General features: G+C 38.1%; 1 protein-coding gene across 5 annotated transcripts in view; it reads left to right on the top strand.

The window, feature by feature from the left end:
* Nucleotides 1–17938, top strand: part of LOC131435731 (rho guanine nucleotide exchange factor 11) — a 285860-nt gene that overhangs the window by 180496 nt on the left and 87426 nt on the right. For all 5 annotated transcript variants that reach the window (XM_058603885.1, XM_058603889.1, XM_058603887.1 and 2 more), the window contains 2 exons: nucleotides 4937–5105; nucleotides 5174–5293. In XM_058603885.1, the coding sequence (XP_058459868.1) occupies nucleotides 4937–5105; nucleotides 5174–5293 (289 nt within the window). The remainder of the gene's footprint in view (nucleotides 1–4936; nucleotides 5106–5173; nucleotides 5294–17938) is intronic.

Below are 17938 nucleotides of genomic sequence, written 5' to 3' on the forward strand. Positions count from 1 at the left end.
CGTACGTTATTCAAGCTAAATTGGCTAATATTTTTTAAACACCTTCATAACATGATTTGTGATTGTTTTCATTGATGTTTTTACTATCATTATAACTATTATTACACTTGTTGCTTTTATTAATAATATTACTCCATCACCACGGTAGTGTCGAATGAATTTCAAATACAACACCACTATTGATTCACTTATCAACCACCCTACGCACACTGAACATTTTGAGAAAGGTTCATTTTTTGTTCATCGGCGAATACATTCAACATGTATTCTGCAAAGGTTTGAGATACAATGGCTATGGAAATTCATTTCCCAAAATCATATCATATCTTCTGTTCGAGAATCATATCAGATATATTCAATGTGCGGACTTTTTTCTTAAATATCATCGAGCAGAATGTTCGCTAGTGAATTTTTTACGACTGATTTTTTTGCCTTGTGAAATCAGTTTCAGTGAGAATCGAGTTGTCAAAAATTCAGTACTGAACTTTTCTGCAGTGAGTGTTCTGTTCGATGATTTTTTGTCTGAAAATCACATCTTCAAATTTTTCAGTCACGATTTTTTCCCAACACTGAACTTGAGCTTAGACAACAGCATTTTTACCAGATTTAATTCTGAAAATGTTAAAATGTAAGGAGTGTATCGAAAAGTAGTTAGCAACATTGATTATTGAATATAAAAGCGAAAAAAACATATTTTGACATCAGTTTTCGATATATTGTAGAAAAATTACATTTTTATGCATTTCACTGATTTATATTGAAGAAAATCCTAGTTTCTGTGAAACGCTCGCACTTTGGACTTGACATACTTCTGTCCAGTTTTTTTTAACTCGTGCATGTTTTAGGACACTGTACCTTCCTTCCGAAAGTGCCGCTTGATAATTGCCCAATACCTTTCAATTGGCCGAAGATCCTGGCAGTTCGGTGGGTTGATGTCCTTTTCCACGAATTATACATTATTTTTTGACAACCACTGTAGAACAGAGTTGGCGTAGTGGGCTGAAGCCAAATTCGGCCAGAAAAGAGGAGGAGCCTTATGCTTTCTGTACAGTGGCAGCATTCTCTTTTTCAAACATTCTTCCTCGTACATCTTGGCGTTAATTGTCCCCTTCGTGAAGAAAATCGACGACCGCAAACCACAGGTACAAATTGCTTGCCAGACCAACAACTTCTACCCAAACTTTTCCATCGCCACCGTAGTTTCAGCGTCGTCCAGGTCCTGGTACACCGATTTCGTATAATATTGCGGTCCGGGCTCGAGAGTCCTCCTTGGCGTAATTTTCGTCGTCGATCAGGATGCATCCGTCTTTATTCTGTAGAATCCGGTTATACAGTTTTCGCGCTCTTGTTTTGGCCTGAACTTGCTGTACCAGGGACTTTTTCGGCACCTTCTGTTTCTTGTACGTTTTCAGGGAGTTCCAAACTTTGATTCGTTGAATCATCCCGATGGTGGTGTTGAACTGCTTGGCCAAATCCCGCGTCGACGCCGATGGGTTTTTCCTGATGTACTCAACCACTTTTAAGTCCCGGCCGGGCTGGCTGGAACCCGTTTTCCCGAAAGGGTCTTACCGAACTTCTCGATAATATTTTTTACACTGGTGTGGTGCACTTTCACCCGTTTTGCAATTTCGTTGTACGTGACACCACTTTCTGAGCACCAAGTGTGCAGAATTTTCTTTCGCGTTTCCGGATCAATTCGACTCATCATTTGAACGATAAACCGTACCGAAACCAATCGATTGCACAGCTGCTATTGATATGTAAACAAATATGTCATCGCAAAACACGCTGCAAAAAATTAAGCCATTTTAGAGTAATAACTGTTTGAATGTTGCTAACTACTTATCGATTATTGCATTTTTCCAAGCTTCATTGCAGGATTCTGGTCAAAGCTCTGACTGGACTTAGCAAACTGAATTATCACATGCCTACTATTCAGTCAGTGTGCTAAGTATTGTTTTATTTGGTATTTGGTTGAATCTGTGTATGGTGAACTAAAATTGAAGGATATACTATCGTTTCTCACCCAATATTGTAAAGACCAATAGTCAGAGGAGTACATTCTTCTTCGAGTGATTGTTCCTACCCTAAAAGGGTTCAGCAGATTGTTTGGCATCCCTTATGGGGTGCCGAATTTACTTCTATTCATACATATTGCGAATCGTTCTGCATTCTTCCAGGGATGGTGTCGCTTTTGTAAAAGCTCTGAATTCTCTCGGGGCTTGGAGGTTTTATTATTAAATTTGCATTTTGGCTCAGAGTTGGACTAACTCCTATTATACTAAAAAAAATTTTTTTGTTGTCGAAAAACGAATGCTACTAGCTTGCTATTTTTTCATGATTGCAACTTAAACAAAGTTTCACGACGACGACGGAACTACTGTAGGGAGTCAGTTGTGCATTAATGTGGGTATTTTCGGTTTTGATTACAATCATCACTTTATCTGTTGATCGATCGGTTTACCGCACCTAGAATGAAATAGAACCGTTTGATTTTGAAGGGCAACCTTCGAATTTGTCCAACGTATTTTTCAAATGTCAATCATTTTTCCTCGCCCCGTGGCACAGCAGTATAGTCTTGTCAACTCTTCCGCCGCAAACATACGCGTTCCATTTGTACACCTAAACAAAATACCTCACCGCGACCACACAGGACGGATTTATTTACCTTTCAAACCATGGTTGGCTGTTTATTATTACATCTTTTTGTGGGATTTGTACCATTTCTTTTTCGGTGTGTTCACGCATTCGGTTTAAACCAGCAAATCGGCACTGTAATGGCGAAGTTTATTTTTATTTTGCTGTCTTCATTTTTTTTTTGCTTGACCTGGTGAAATTATTTCTTTTTGCCATTTGTGAATGCTTTTTGGACTATGCGCACTCATGTACACACAATCAAACAAATCCATTTCTCTCATCGTCGTCATCTCGCTGAGGCGCCTGGTCAGCTTTCTACAATCTAACAGAATATTTCAGTGCCATCAGCGTCAGTATAACATTTAATGTCAGAATTAATTGATTCTCACAAAATGAGTTCGCTGCGATTGACGCATCCTGGTGCAGCATTCTACTAGTAGTTAGTGACAGTCATTTTGACTAGCGGTGCCGAGTGGTGAACCCGACAGACGTTGTGGGTGAAGAATTGTGAAAAATGTGTTCTTCTTCGTTCGTTCACCATTCCGAGTGACGACAGATGGAGGAATTGACCATCGCTTACGGACAGTTCGTGTGTGTGTGTGAATGCACAATTTCACGTCCGTGCAGCGTTTTTTTCTAAGATCAAACTTGAAGAATGGTCGTGTGCGTCGACTTTTTCAGAGCAGTAGCGGTTTTACCCTGATATGTGAAAGAGTTCACTGCGAAGATGTGGTTCCGCGCGGGAAGTTTCCCCGATGACCGTTTCAGTGTTTCAACGCTGAAGAAGCGAATGCGCAGGAAGAACAAAAGTGAAGATAAAAGTGCAGAAAAGAATACCGCAACCAATGATGCGACGGATAAAGGATCTGCCGGGTTGGCAACAGCACCCGTCAGTAGTGAACCAGTACTGAATCAAACGGATAGCAATTCTCATACGTGGCCTAAGGTTGTCAGACCGCCCCGAACGTACAAGAAAAGTTCTTCAAAGTCTAGGCTCATCGGTGACAAGAAAGCACCGACGTTGCCAATTCATGACACCAAAACTACAACCAGTGCCGCCACAATCAAGAACTCCAAATCCAACACAAACCTCAACATCAATAACTTGATCAAGAACAAGATCAATCACAAACACGTTCCGACAGCAATTCTAAACAAGGTGATCCCGAATGGAGAATCGCATACCAGTGGACCGTATCCGCTAGCCTCCTGTAAATCTGTAAGCAAAAAAAAAACAAGAGACTTTTTCCGAATCAGATTTTCACAAATTGCCATTTTCTTTCTATATTTTCCGTGCCTTTGTTTCGATCGCCTTCAACGAACTGTTCGCACACCGAACTGTGTAAACATCGTCCCACTCGATAACTTTGGAAATATTTCGGTTCAATTTGTTTGTTTTGTTTGAACAACATCTGTTCGTGACTCGTTTGTTTGCACGTCTCGTAACCCCAGGTAAACAGTTCCCGCTCGCAGTTCGCCACGAGTTCGAGCAATATTCCCGGACACAAAAAGTACAAACTGGCCAAGACAAAGTCTCGCAAAAATCTGCACCAGCAGTTACAGAAGCGTGCATCGATTTCCTCCCAGTCTACACCGGATGCACTCCGGGCGGATAATGCTGGCACCACAGACGATGACAACACCGAGTGGGAAACGCATCATTCGGAATTGACTAATGGTAATTATGTGTGGTTAGTTTCTAGTATGCAAGTTATGCATTTTATCCCGGAAAATTCAATGAGTTCGAAATGGTTCAATGATCAAAGTGGTCGGGAGTCTATTTTTAAAACCATATTTCATCCATCAGTAACTCATTGGCGAACAGGTAATTCTAGTGTTACTCGGTTATTGGACTGAAGGTTTAATCGTTAATCTTCTAATTCCCTCTCCCCGGATTAGTCACGATTTAACTTCCGTTTCCCTCGAGAATATATATACGCCTTCATCTTGTTAACTCGTATGTAATTTCTCCCGGACTGAATGGTACTTTGTGAATAATGCAAAAGTCATTTACGCGTGTTCAAATTCAAATTAGAGGGCGGATGCAGTAAAATATTTCCTCCCTACTCAAACCAGTCATGTGTTTGGCAGCCGAAGGAAATTTTTTCCCGTATTGCGCTGACGCATGGTAATTGCTGAGATATTTGTATTTCGTTAATTAGCTGAAACCAAACGGCTGGCAGCGTTTCCACTCAAACCTGATGAATTGTACATTGGAAATCATCATGCGAATAGTAAACCAAAATGTTCATATTTTTTTTTTATTAATATTTCTTTCTATAATTCTATAAAAAATTAGATCGACCAACCAGCATATCACTGGCCCGGCAACCCTCAGACCGGAGACAGGACTTCAACAACAGTAGTTACTTGGGCAACGTTAGTTCCTACTCGGATTACCTGAGCAATTCCACCACTGATCCGGACACTTTTGCGCAAAGTGTCGACAATGATCAGTTCCGGGAAAGGTAAGTCTTCAGTGCTTGAATCGGGGGCCAATCGGGCTAAACGAAACTAAAATTTTTCCTCCTTTCAGTGTCAAATCCAAATCGGCCCCGGTGTCGGTGAATCGTTCCGAGTCGTATAAGGAACGATCGCAGAAGAAAACCCGAAATACCCGCCGGAAAACTTCGGATCCAAGTTTGACCAAAACGACGTGAGTAATCATTTTGTGCTATTATTTATGGGCAACGACCAGATTAATCACAACTCACGAATTGGCCACACTTGTTATACCCTATTATGTATGTCCTTAGAAATTCTAGTCTGGATTCAATCCGATATAGACTCCAGAGACTTGAGACAACATTTATCCGTTTGATAGAAATAATAATGTAGAGTCCCGTGTGCACCAGCTATTTATGCCTCAGATGAACGGCAAAAGCCAAATCCACATATTGATTAAAGAAAAATTCGTTTTTTAAGTATTGACCGTTCTTTGCTTCACATTTTCTCAACTTTCTGTTAATGGATTGCTCCAGCGAAAAAGTAAGAATCGAATCATTCTTTATTTTCTCAAAGTTGGTGAAGAGTTACCCAGTGAGTACGTGTTTCATCGACGCAAATAGCTGTTCTGTTCGGGCTAGATCTGGTGAGTAAATCCCATGCGATAGCTCTTCCCATACAAACTCCTCTATCTGCTTCCTTCCGGGCCAGTAAAGTAGTGTGAGACGAAGCGGTTTTTAACATAATTGATCAGTTCGAATCGATCATTTGTTATTTGTATCGTTGAGTATTAATCGATTGTGACCTTATCTAACGTATTGTCTTCCTTCCGACTCTATTTGGCTTTGCTTATTTTTTTTTTGGAATTCTCGGAAAAGATTCACTTTTCATCGCAAAAACCAATCCGATGCGAAAATTACATTTTTGTAAGTTTTCAGCGTCATTTCCTAAATAGTACGACACATTCCTTGCTGTTTTTCGTTCAATTCATATGGTGCCCATTTTCCAATCTTCTGTGCTTTCCTCGGGGCTAAAAAGCGGTCGAAAATTGCTGATTGGGACACGTTTAATGCTTTTAGTTAATTAATTCCGATTTTGCGTGTCCCAAGCATGACAGTTTCAAATTTCCAAGCTTCTTGTTTCTTACATAATAATGAAAATTTTCGAAGCAATAAAACCATTTCTCACTTGTTGCTTCTGAGAGAATTGGAGGCATCAAATATTCGATGAGATTTGGCAACAGTTCCCTTCGAATGACGGTTCAATGCATAGGACGCTGGTCTTACAAACCAGCTGTTGTATGTTCGAGCCCCGACCTGGAAGGATTCTTAGTGTCAGTAGGATCCATAGTACTAGCCATGCGATGATTCTGTACGCTAAGAATCGGCTGCGAAGTCTATTGAAAAAAGGGCAAATTCCACGGTAGAAATGTAATGCCAAGACTTTGCTTTTTCCCTTCGAATGAAAACACAAATCAACATTTTCCTTGTTCCTTGGCACCAATTCATCATGTTTAAAGTAAACAAAAATACGACGTGTTGACATAAAAATTTGTGCAACTATCCCGCGAGAACTTCAATTGATTGGTGCCATCTAGGGAATGCTCATTTGAATTGCAAAAATCCGCGATAAAAAGTTTATCAATGCTGAATCGTTATTAAAATAGAAATGGTAACTTGTTAATTTTTTTTATGATTAACATTTAAAATTGTCATTTGTTTTTGTCTCGTTGAGACGTAGAGCCGCCTTGAGCTAGATTTAAATTTGATCAGTATCTAGCGAGGAAAACCGATTGAAAAAATGGCATACGAAAGAAAACCGCGAAAATGTCGTTCTCCAATTGAACTACCCCGCGTGTGAAAACCCATAAAGAGATAGCTAAATTGACTATAAGAACCGAGCATACTTTGCTTTTCCCGGGCGCCATAGCATTCAATTGTGGTCTTAGCCTCTCCTAATATTAAATTTTTTTTCTTAATTGACTGTGCTTCTGATTATTTCATATCATTCCACATTCTTAATTTGATTGTAGTTCATATTATTGTTTATGAAACTTCAATCGTCGTATGCCAAGAGCTCCTTGTCATCAACTTTCCAATAACATCAGTGTTTTTACGTTATTGGAATCAGCTGTCGTTCCACGCATAACTGTCCCATATTTTGTGGGATTTCCTATCTATGGGACAGCTATGCGTAGAATGGCAGTCAGGGTAACACACAAAAAATGATTTTTTTGAAATACGATGATTATTCTTAGCCAAAAATGTATAGGCATTCATGTGGTGTTTGTTACACTCTCATTTGACAGACTGTATTATTTTCTTATTGAATTAAGTGATTTTGTGATTTCAAAAAGGGAATTTCATTGAAAACAGAAGATAGAAGGCAGTATTGCGATGAAGTTCATAAATCTCGTAGACCTAAATTTGACACTTTAGAAGTCTACACAGTTTTTTCCGTTTCACTAAACTTGTTAAATTTAATTTTTGAGGAATGCGTTAAATGCTGAAATCAAACTATTTGACTTAATCTAATGTACAAATTAGATAAAGAAAACATCGTGCTTTGTTTCAGAGATGCGGCTTAGTACCATTGTCTAGTTAGCTTTTAACGTTTATTTATCTGCAGGAATTTTGAAAAGCGAATCAATAGATGATAATATCACACTCTAAAACATGCGTGATCTGAACATGTGAAAAAAACACCATTTCAAAATTTGCGCGCGAAAAAAGATCACAGGAGCGAAAATTGAATGGTCTTGATTTTGATAGGATTGTCTTCAGATTACATCTACTGTAGTTTATTTGGTAGAACGATTTCCCTAGATTGCCAATTCGAGTCCTGTCTGCCGTGATTTATTTTCAAGTTTTTAATTTTCTTGTTTTAATTCATCAGTCGTTGTTCAGTGTGTCCTGCGTTGGGTAGTGATATGAAGCTAAACTGAGATCTAGTGGTGACTTTACTTTGAACTGAACGAAAAGAAATCAAATTTATAAATGTTGTAGATGATTAGACTAAAGATAAAGCCATGTCCTTCTCCGAAGTAGTTCTAGAGGAACTGTCTCAACAATTATAGAATGTTTGTAGATTCGAGCTTTGTATCTTCGTAATACCCAGGTTGACAGTTCAATGTATAAGACATTGGACTTGTTGCCAGTTGTATATTCGAGCCCCGACCTTTAAGGATTCTTAGTATCCGTAGGATCACGTAGTCATACAATGATTCTGTACGCTATAAATCGACTGCAAAGTCTGTTGAAACAAAAGGTCAAATTCCACAAAAGGAATGTAAAACCACGGCTTTGATTTTATCTGCGTAATACAAGATTTTACAAGTTAAATTGATTGAGGTTCGAAGTTAAACGTCATATATAATTTTGAAAATTACACATATATTCAACATGAGATTACGTACCCTTCGGGATAAACCTACTCTTTCCTCTTGTATACATACTTAGACTTTTGAGGAACTTTTTCCCAGTTAGTTTATCTGGTTTATTAATGTCTCCTAAGAGCGTTCTGCACCAATCGAAACAATCAACAGTCGGGTGGTGCCACGTCTATGCTATGAAACGAGAAATGATTTGTTATTACTCTAATGGTTTCTAATCGAAGCTTCAAGACCAAAATCAGTGTTTGAAACTGTTCTAATTTGAGATAAGACTAGAGCCGAATACATCACATTATGGTTTTAGTAATAATGTAGGATAATTGTTCTTTTACTTCCACAAATTTTCTTGCAAAATTAACTTTACGATGCCTGTAAGGTTCCAAATTTTTTCACATAAAACATCACTGAAATACGAAAGCAATCAATACCCTAGTGGTGATAACAGAATCATGTAAGTACTAAGGTGACTGAACTTACGTTTTTTATTTCATCGATGTAAAGTTGGTCTTGTGTTTGTTACAGTTATAAATTACAAGCCTGTTTTAATTCAGCGACCGATTTGAACGATTTCTTTAGAGCCTTCCATCAGTTCAAGGCATTACCAGTGTATTCGGGTAGACTTACAGTAGATCCGAATTTGATTATCAGATAGCTTTCATATGACTGCTGTTAAGCAGGCCAAAATGAGTTTGGAGGACCCGGCGCCTTCCAGCAAGAACATTCGGCCATATAATAAAGAATTTCGCTGTACCAATTTAAACCCGCCTGATGGTTTGTTTGTTAGAAAGGTGCGGCTTACTCATTTCAGACCTTCAAGGAGAAACATAAAGCTTCCCCCACGTGACTCAGGTTGGCAATCCACTTCATCATCCAGTCATTCACTTGTAAGATACCCTGATGCACTCCCTGCCCCTCCCCGTTGTCGGTATAATTGAGCATAATACAATATAATATAATACAATATAATATAATATAATATAATATAATATAATATAATATAATATAATATAATATAAATTAATATAAAAAATATAATATAAAACAATACAATATAATATAACTACAGAGAACAGACATCCAAGCTAGTACAACCTTTTTAAAAAGCTGTGTAAAGCATACATGTGAAAATCCGTTAAAAACCACCGTTGCACACGACTTTGCACGCATTAATGTCTGTTGGATATCTGTTCTCTGTGATATAACATAATATAAAATAATATAATATAATATATTAGGTGTACAACTTTGCTTCCGCCGTCACTTATCACCTTACATGATTCCACCCCTGGAATGTTGTACTTGATATTTTCATTCTCCACATAGTGCACATTATTATTGTCTTCAGCGAATTGAATTGCATCCAACTCTTTATAGAACTGGATATAAACAACATTATTGGTCCTATTGCATTGAAGTGAATGCACACGTTTAATATCAAGATGCATTTCCTCCTTAAGCAAACCATCAAGTTCTCGTATCGAAGGTCGAATTTTGCAATGCCTGAAGTCAACAACAATTGTATTCTTTCGTGTCGGCGGTAGCTTTTGTTCGTTTGGTTCACTCATTTCGAGGTCGTTCTATTGTTCACTACACAATACTGTACTTAGTTTCTTCTGTCCCGAACGTAAGCGAATTTGTTTTATAGACTGACTTGGATGAGATGAGAAAGCGAACTGATATAGACTTTTATCGAGATAACTCGAAATATTCTCAAAACTCATTTAATGCACTTTCATTGAATATATTTGCCAGTATTGTCTAATGTATTTGAAACCGCTTCCCAACATTTGCGCATTCCGTTGAAAAACTGCTCCGATTAGAGCTTCGATATCAATAAAAAAATTGTCTTCCGCCGTAACCAAAAATTATTTAGGAAACCTTTATTATGAAAATCTGTGGACGCGCTGATTTGTTGTTTGTCGCACCGGAAATCGCTTGTCACTACGCAACGCCATGTGAAATACATGTTAATATCTTGCTGTAAACAAATGAACGAAATACAGAACTTTGATGATCGCATCGCATCGCTTCGCGTCGCGCGTCGCACCCACTCTGGCTTCACCCTAAGACTGTAGATGTTCGCTATGAATGTCGTGTGGATGAAAACTTTTACGTTGCCTGCTTTCCGAGCAGTCATATCTGAAAGTCGCGCGAATCGCACAGATGAAAGTCGCATGTGACAGTCATGAGCGAGCGCTACGTGAATGTAGTGGCCACAGTCTTACTGGGATTTGGCGATGAATGTAACGGGGGGGATTTAGTCATCAAATCCGTTCTGAAAATTCTTTAATCTAGTAAATGGACGTGAGTTCGAGTGTAGCGTTTTTGAATGGGAAACAGTACCGATTTCGTGCAGTGCACTTTACAACATTCAACAAAAGTAAATATTTGGGGATACTTTTCGAATCAAGGATTTGATTGCTTGGGGCTTGATTGTAAGGTATCCTCGGATTGGGCCGCGGTTTCGATTCTCCATCTTCTCTTGAAATCATCGGTACCATTAGCTTTCTTCCTAAGCTATACGATCAGGCTAGCCAGTTTATCTGTCACAATTTACCTGCTACGGACAAGTAATTTTTTGGCAGTTTATATTTGGTCTGGTAATGTGATCACACAATTCACAGTTAAATGACTGCAATAGACGAGTGTTACTGTCGACAGTCAATATTTTGACAGTTGTTATGATTGACTGTGACAGACTTTTTCAGCATGTCTATATTGTAATTACACTATTCTGACAGATGAAACTGGTTTCAAACTAAAATATAGGGACTATTCTGTTTATGGCAGTTTTTCTGCACATAGCAATCACATTGGAAGGCAGTTTGTGCAGAGAAAATTTCCCGGAATATCGCATTCTAATAAAAAGCCAATCAGATCTCACAAAAGAAGTCTGTTGCGTTACTACTGGGTGTGTTGTATTTGGAAGGAATTGAAGACAGAGAGAAACCTTCCAAACGCGGACGTACTTGGGTTTGTTATTTTGTGAAAAAACGAGTTAGCGATGGTTTCCATGTTAAGCTAATAAACGAATTCTATTCGGGATTCACCAAAATTCCAACATGTTCTATGCATGGGCAGACAGAGCTTTGAAGAACTGCTGCAGCTCGTATCTCCATACATTACAAAAATGAACACACATTTACACGAAACTTCAAATGAAATGCCTTGTGAACACTACAAAACTCCTGAATTTCATTCGAATCCGTCTCCTGGTTCTGGTACTGGGAGTGTGTTAAAAATTTCATATCTTCGGTTGAAGCGGTTGAGCAAAATATATGCAAAAAATTGCTAAACTGAGCTAAAAACTATTCAAATCGAAAGTAAACAAATGATTCCAGATGTCCTGGTTCCCGATTTCCCATTACGGAAGCACCGGAAATAGTGGTAATATACTCGAAAATGGAACTCACTCACTTTTAGTAGAGGTCGCTTGACCGACCGACCGACCGACCACAATTAAACTTTTTTGTTTTCTTTCAAGAAACAATAAAAAATATTTCGAAGAATACCATATTATTACTTGTGAGAATATGAGTAATATGAGAAAGCCACCATTACACCACTAGGTGGAATAAAACAGGTTTTTGAATTACTATCTGGTATTAATTTTTACACATAAGAATTGATCGCCAAATCAAACCGCTTGGGGAAAGTTATACGATAAACAAGTTTTTGGTTGTCAAAGAATCTGTGGCAGACAACTTCTGCAAAACAGTTTTAACAACAGTCAAATTTGTCTGTACAGTCATCAACTGTTTGTTCTTGCCTCTTCCTCACTTTTTGTACGTATGCTTTTGATTTTCAAATTTTGCCAGTCACATTTCGCACAGAAAGATTTGAATTTTTCCCAAGAATCGGTTACCCATTTATCGAGAGCTTACTTTTCGCATTGTTCCACTTCCGATCCACGGTCATGAGCTGATCAAATTATTTGCAGACACAAAACATGATACTTTTCGGTAGTTTGAGTATCTTAGTAAAAATGCGTTGCGCACTTTCCCTTGCTTCGACGTCATTTGATTGAATGTAACTAGAATGTTAACATATTGTCCACGAAATATAGTGGATGGCTCCTGCTGTCATATTAGTGAAACGATTCAGTAACCCGTGAAATAATTCAAAGTCCACACTGACAGAAAAGTTTCAGAAATTTAACTTGGTCAGGCTTTAGAAGATAACATGCCTCGAAGCTAGCAAGGTTGCGGCTGGTTTGTTTAGACTGGGTCATACATCTGGGACCAAAACACTGTTAAATTAACGGGTGGCAACTAAAATTTTGGAATTTCTTTCTCAAGCTGTCAAAAAAAGACAAACATACTTGGAGAAGATCTGATTTATTGATATTAAAGATAAATTGTTCATTGTTGAAAAAAAATTAGTGAACATTTGAAAACGGTCCGTAATGCTCGGCGAAGCTTCCGTTTGATGTCATGTCATGTCATAACTATTATGAAATTGAAGTAAGTAAACATTGTAAACTATTTTTATATATCAAAATAAATAAAGTCTAGAGGAAACCATCTCTCAGTAGCAATACGATGGCAAAAAGCAAAACTGAATGCACACTATCACGGTTCTATTTTAATTTTACCTTTATTATGGTATCATACTGCAAGTTTTATTAATATCTTCCGATGGGTAAAGACATTCAAGATTTATATTTGACATAAACTATGAGTTAAAGTCTGCAAGACCGGACCACTAGTCATGTAACAGATCGGCTGAAAAGCTCGTATCGTTTCTATGAGAGGGCGCCACTAGAATTACATCCATACCATTTTCAGTTAGCACCAACCTTCAAAAGATACGTGTATAAATTTGACAGCTGTCTGATTATTAGTTTATGAGATATTGCATTTTGAGTGAAGCTACTTTTGTTATTGTGAAAAAAATGAAAAAAAGGAATTTCGTGTGTTGATGAAACACTACTTTTTGATGAAAAAATGTGCCGCCGATACCAAAAAATGGCTTGATGAGTGTTATCCAGACTCTGCACCGGGTGAAGCAACAATTCGTAAGTGTTTTGCAAAATTTCGTACTGGTCATATGAGCACCGAAGACGATGAACGCAGTGGACGTCCAAAAGAGGCTGTTACCGATGAAAACGTGAAAAAAAATCACAAAATGATTTTCAATGACCGTAAAGTGAAGTTGATCGAGATAGCTGACACCCTAAAGATATCAAAGGAACGTGTTGGACATATTATTAACGAATATTTGGAGATGAGAAAGCTTTGTGCAAAATGGTTTCCGCGTGAGCTCACAATCGATTAAAAACAACAACGAATTGATGATTCTGAGCAGTGTTTGGAGCTGTTATATCGAAATAAAACCGATTTTTTTCGTCGATATATAACAATGGACGAAAAATGGCTCCATCACTTCACTCCGGAGTCCAATCGACAGTCAGCTGAGTGGACTGCACGCGATGAACCGAACCCAAAGCGTGGAAAGACTCAACAATTGGCCGGTAAGGTTATGGCGCCTGTATTTTGGGATTCGCATGGTATAATTTTCATCGACTACCTTGAAAAGGGAAAAACCATCAACAGTGACTATTATATAGCGTTATTAGAGCGTTTGAAGGACGAAATTTCAAAAAAACGGCCTCATTTGAAGAAGAAAAAAGTTTTGTTTCATCAAAATCGTACTACAAAAATGGTATCGAAAAGTTGGAAGATCGCTATAATCGCTGTATCGCCTCTGATGGCAATTATGTTGAATAATAAAAACGAATTTTGCCAGAAAAATGTGTGTTCTATTAAACGATACGAACTTTTCAGCCGAACTGTTAACTGCCATTAACTGCCTGCGAAGTATTTCTGTTCCTCTATAAATTAACTAAAAACACAGATAACAGATATACAGGTTCGAACAAAATCCTGTGTAAATTTCAAATTTACTATACGTTGGAAACACTATTCGCCGTGATCTTTCGAAACGTTCCACTACGTTCAAGAACGATAACAAAATCCTCCTGCCTATTATAGAAATATTCCAACAACAACAATTTTAACACTTATCACACGATTTCCCTAAGTGTTAAAGACAACTTTATTTCCATGTCGCATAAATCACACGAGCATTCGATCGGAAATAAACTAGCCATTTTAATCAACAGCAAAACAAAAATCTAGCGTGAAGTGAATGTTGCACCCAAAATTGTGACTCATGTGAAAGCGGCACCCAAATCGTGGTGGCACCTCGTGTCGATCGTGGTGACATCTGCAAGTGTTCGCCACACTGATTGAACAAATTTTTCACACAGTTCAAATGTGAGCCTGTATATCTGTTTTCTGTGCTATAAATGCTCAATTCTATCAAAGTCCTGGTGTAACCCCTTCGGCGACCCGTTTTCAAGTATTAGCATAGCTTCGCCTGAGGCCCAAATAGCGAGTCTGCGCAAAGCATATGTAAACACCTAAACGTTCAGAAGTTAGAAGTTGTGAGAACCATTTCAGCATTCCAGGACGGGAAGCACGTTGACCTAATTAAGGTCAGTCTGATGTCCGCACGACAATATCGATCAAGGATGACGACCGGTTTGTAAGGTAACAGTAATAGTGTGAAAAGGAGAGGATTAGTTAAATCGGATATCCATAGGGTACACTGTTGAATGACTGATTTGTGATATGTCGATAAGAGTATGACTCCAATTGATTTCATTTACATTTTTTTTATTGAACCATATACTGCCGTTCTACGCATAATTGTCCCATATATTCAGGAAATCCTTTAGAACATAGGACAATTATACGTAGAACGGTAGTATATCAAACATACACTTTGAAAGAGGTGTACATTGAACGCGTAGGTATATTTGAACTTTTCCATCAAAAATAAAACTGCGTCTCGGAATGATACAAATTTGAATTCTTTGGGATATAGAAAACTATCTTTGCCGGTTAGCAGGACCGAAAACATTCAGTCTTTGCGAATACTTTTTTCTTCGTCGTTTGACTAGAGAGTTATGGCCTTATCGGATATGTTCTAGTATTTATGGAGTCTTGATTAATTCGTCGTACGTCGTTTCGTATTCGATGAAATACCCCTTTTGACGAACTGACCATCGTCGGAACAAACAAATAGCGAATTTACTCTTTTTCTCAAACTCTTTTGCTGAAATTTAATTATTTTTAAATTGTCCTATCGGTTCCCTACAACTTCTTCTTGGACTGCCACATTTGTTCAATCAACAGTTTCTGAGTTATAACATCTTGAAACCCCTCTTGTTATTCCCTCTAGTGTGGTGACAATGTTAGCACCATTAGACTTTTTCTCTTCTCCAAACTAGTAAACAAATATGAATTTGATTTATTTCATGTAAACTTTTGTGTTGTACCCACACTTTTAATCCAAAGTGTTGCCCTAGTAACTATACATCCCTTTGACGAGAAATCGAAACCAGGACGCAGGGTTAAAGGTTGGTAATGTAATTTCAGAAAAGTAATTGCTTTTACATATCACAAGAATGCAAAGTAGTTCAGCTCGCTATAAAGTATTTACATTTTCACATATGCATTTTCTGTTTAGTTGGCATTTGCTACTATATATCAATATCAATTATTTGAAAAACGTCACACTAAAAATATGAGTTCCTATGTGTTGTTTTATAGTTATTTTAAATACAACCGTGATATCACAAAGATGTCAGTAAATTTGCGATCCCTTTACCTACTGACGGTCCTCATAGTTTTAACTTTGATGTTCGCCGACGGATCCTAGAACACAGCAAATAGAATAGAGAAGTATATCCGATAGCCGGAATTGAGTGCTTTTAAAGACTGTCCCAGAAAGTATGGACGCACTTTGATTTCGCTGTAAATAATTCACAAGTGTTAGATATTCAAATTTTATTCGATATACTGATAATATTAGACTACAACAACAGAATATTATTCTCAACATTTGCTACTTAGCCATTGTAGACTAGCTGGCGCACTTTCTTGCGAACGCTCCTCATTAAATTCCGTACAGACTTCTTGGCGACAAGTTTTGACACTTTTTTCCAATCTTTTTCGAACTGTTGAATGGTTTCGGCTGCCGAGACATGTTTCCTAAGATGTGCCTTCGTTAATGCCCAAAATTCCTCAATTGGTCGAAGTTGTGGGCATTTTGGTGGATTCATGTCTTTTGGGACGAAAGTGACATTTTTAGTAGTATATTCTACCGTTGATTTCGAGTAGTGGCAAGAAGCAAGATCTGGCCAGAAGGCAACAGGATCCTTGTGGCTTCGAATCATGGGTAGAAGTCGTTTTTGTATGTTCCTTGATGTATATTTCGCTGTTCATTGAAGCAGTGGTGATGGAGGGTTTCGAAATCTTACCGCAGCTACAAAGACCATAGCCTTCTTACCAAATTTTTCGACTTCAATCGATGTCTCGGACTGGTTTAACACTTGCCTTTCTCGCACCGTATAATATTGTGGTCCCGGCAAGGTTTTGTGATCGAGTTTCACGTAGGTTTCGTCGTCCATGATTATGCAGTTCAAATTTCCAGCAAGAATCACTGGACTGGACACTTTACAACCGATTTTATACTGAGAAAAATCGAAGCAACCACTGAATTGAAATTTAAGAAGATATTTCGATTCATGTTTGACTTTCAATATAAAAAATCTACTAGAGGATATACACTGAAAATTGAGTTTATCGCTCATTGTCGAGCTCTTCTATGGGTTACCCAAAATTAGGTAGGAAAAACAATTGACTTCCACCGATTACTCTTGCCGAGTTCATAGTAATTAGTAACTGAATCGTTATCTACTTAAACTTTGACTTAATTGTAAAAAATAGGTAGCGAGCATTGCCGAAGTTGCCATGACAACACTTACGTTTACCTAAACATTGAGGTCATCACTCGTTAGTCTGGTTTATATAATACGCTAGTTATCTAAAAATTGCGGAGATGCCCTTTAGTTGGTTTTGGATAGGTTTCGACCCAATATTGGGTAGCGTCTGGTAAGAGTGTAGGTTCTGTAAATGATCCCCTTTCCGTAGAGCTTTTCTGTCATTGGGATGCCTTGTAATGTGGAAGAGTACAGAGAAATTTGGATCGATCAAGTGGACGGTGATACATGAATTATAAGTACCATGAGTGGTTTCCTTTATAGACAAAAAAACTCATGATTTGGCAAGGGATATGCAGCTGCGGAGCAAAGACTAAAGTGTAGATATCGTCTCAGTGAAAACACATTCAATGTGCGCTGTATCGAAGCTGTTGAAAGTTATAGTTCTGAATTTTATATCACATACTTGCTCTGACTGCATATCTGAAACCCAGCATGGATTCATGCCAAAGCGTTTAACTTCCCCAAATTTAGTAACCTACACTTCCTTCATCATACGTTCTTTACTATCACGACTACAAGTAGATTCTATCTACACTGAGTTTGTAGATTGGGATTTACCAGGTCAATTCTGAATTGACTTCACTCATATCTTACTGGTCGCGCAATAATAG

The sequence above is a fragment of the Malaya genurostris genome, chromosome 3 (genome assembly GCF_030247185.1).
Source record: "Malaya genurostris strain Urasoe2022 chromosome 3, Malgen_1.1, whole genome shotgun sequence".
NCBI classification, from domain to species: Eukaryota; Metazoa; Arthropoda; class Insecta; order Diptera; family Culicidae; genus Malaya; species Malaya genurostris.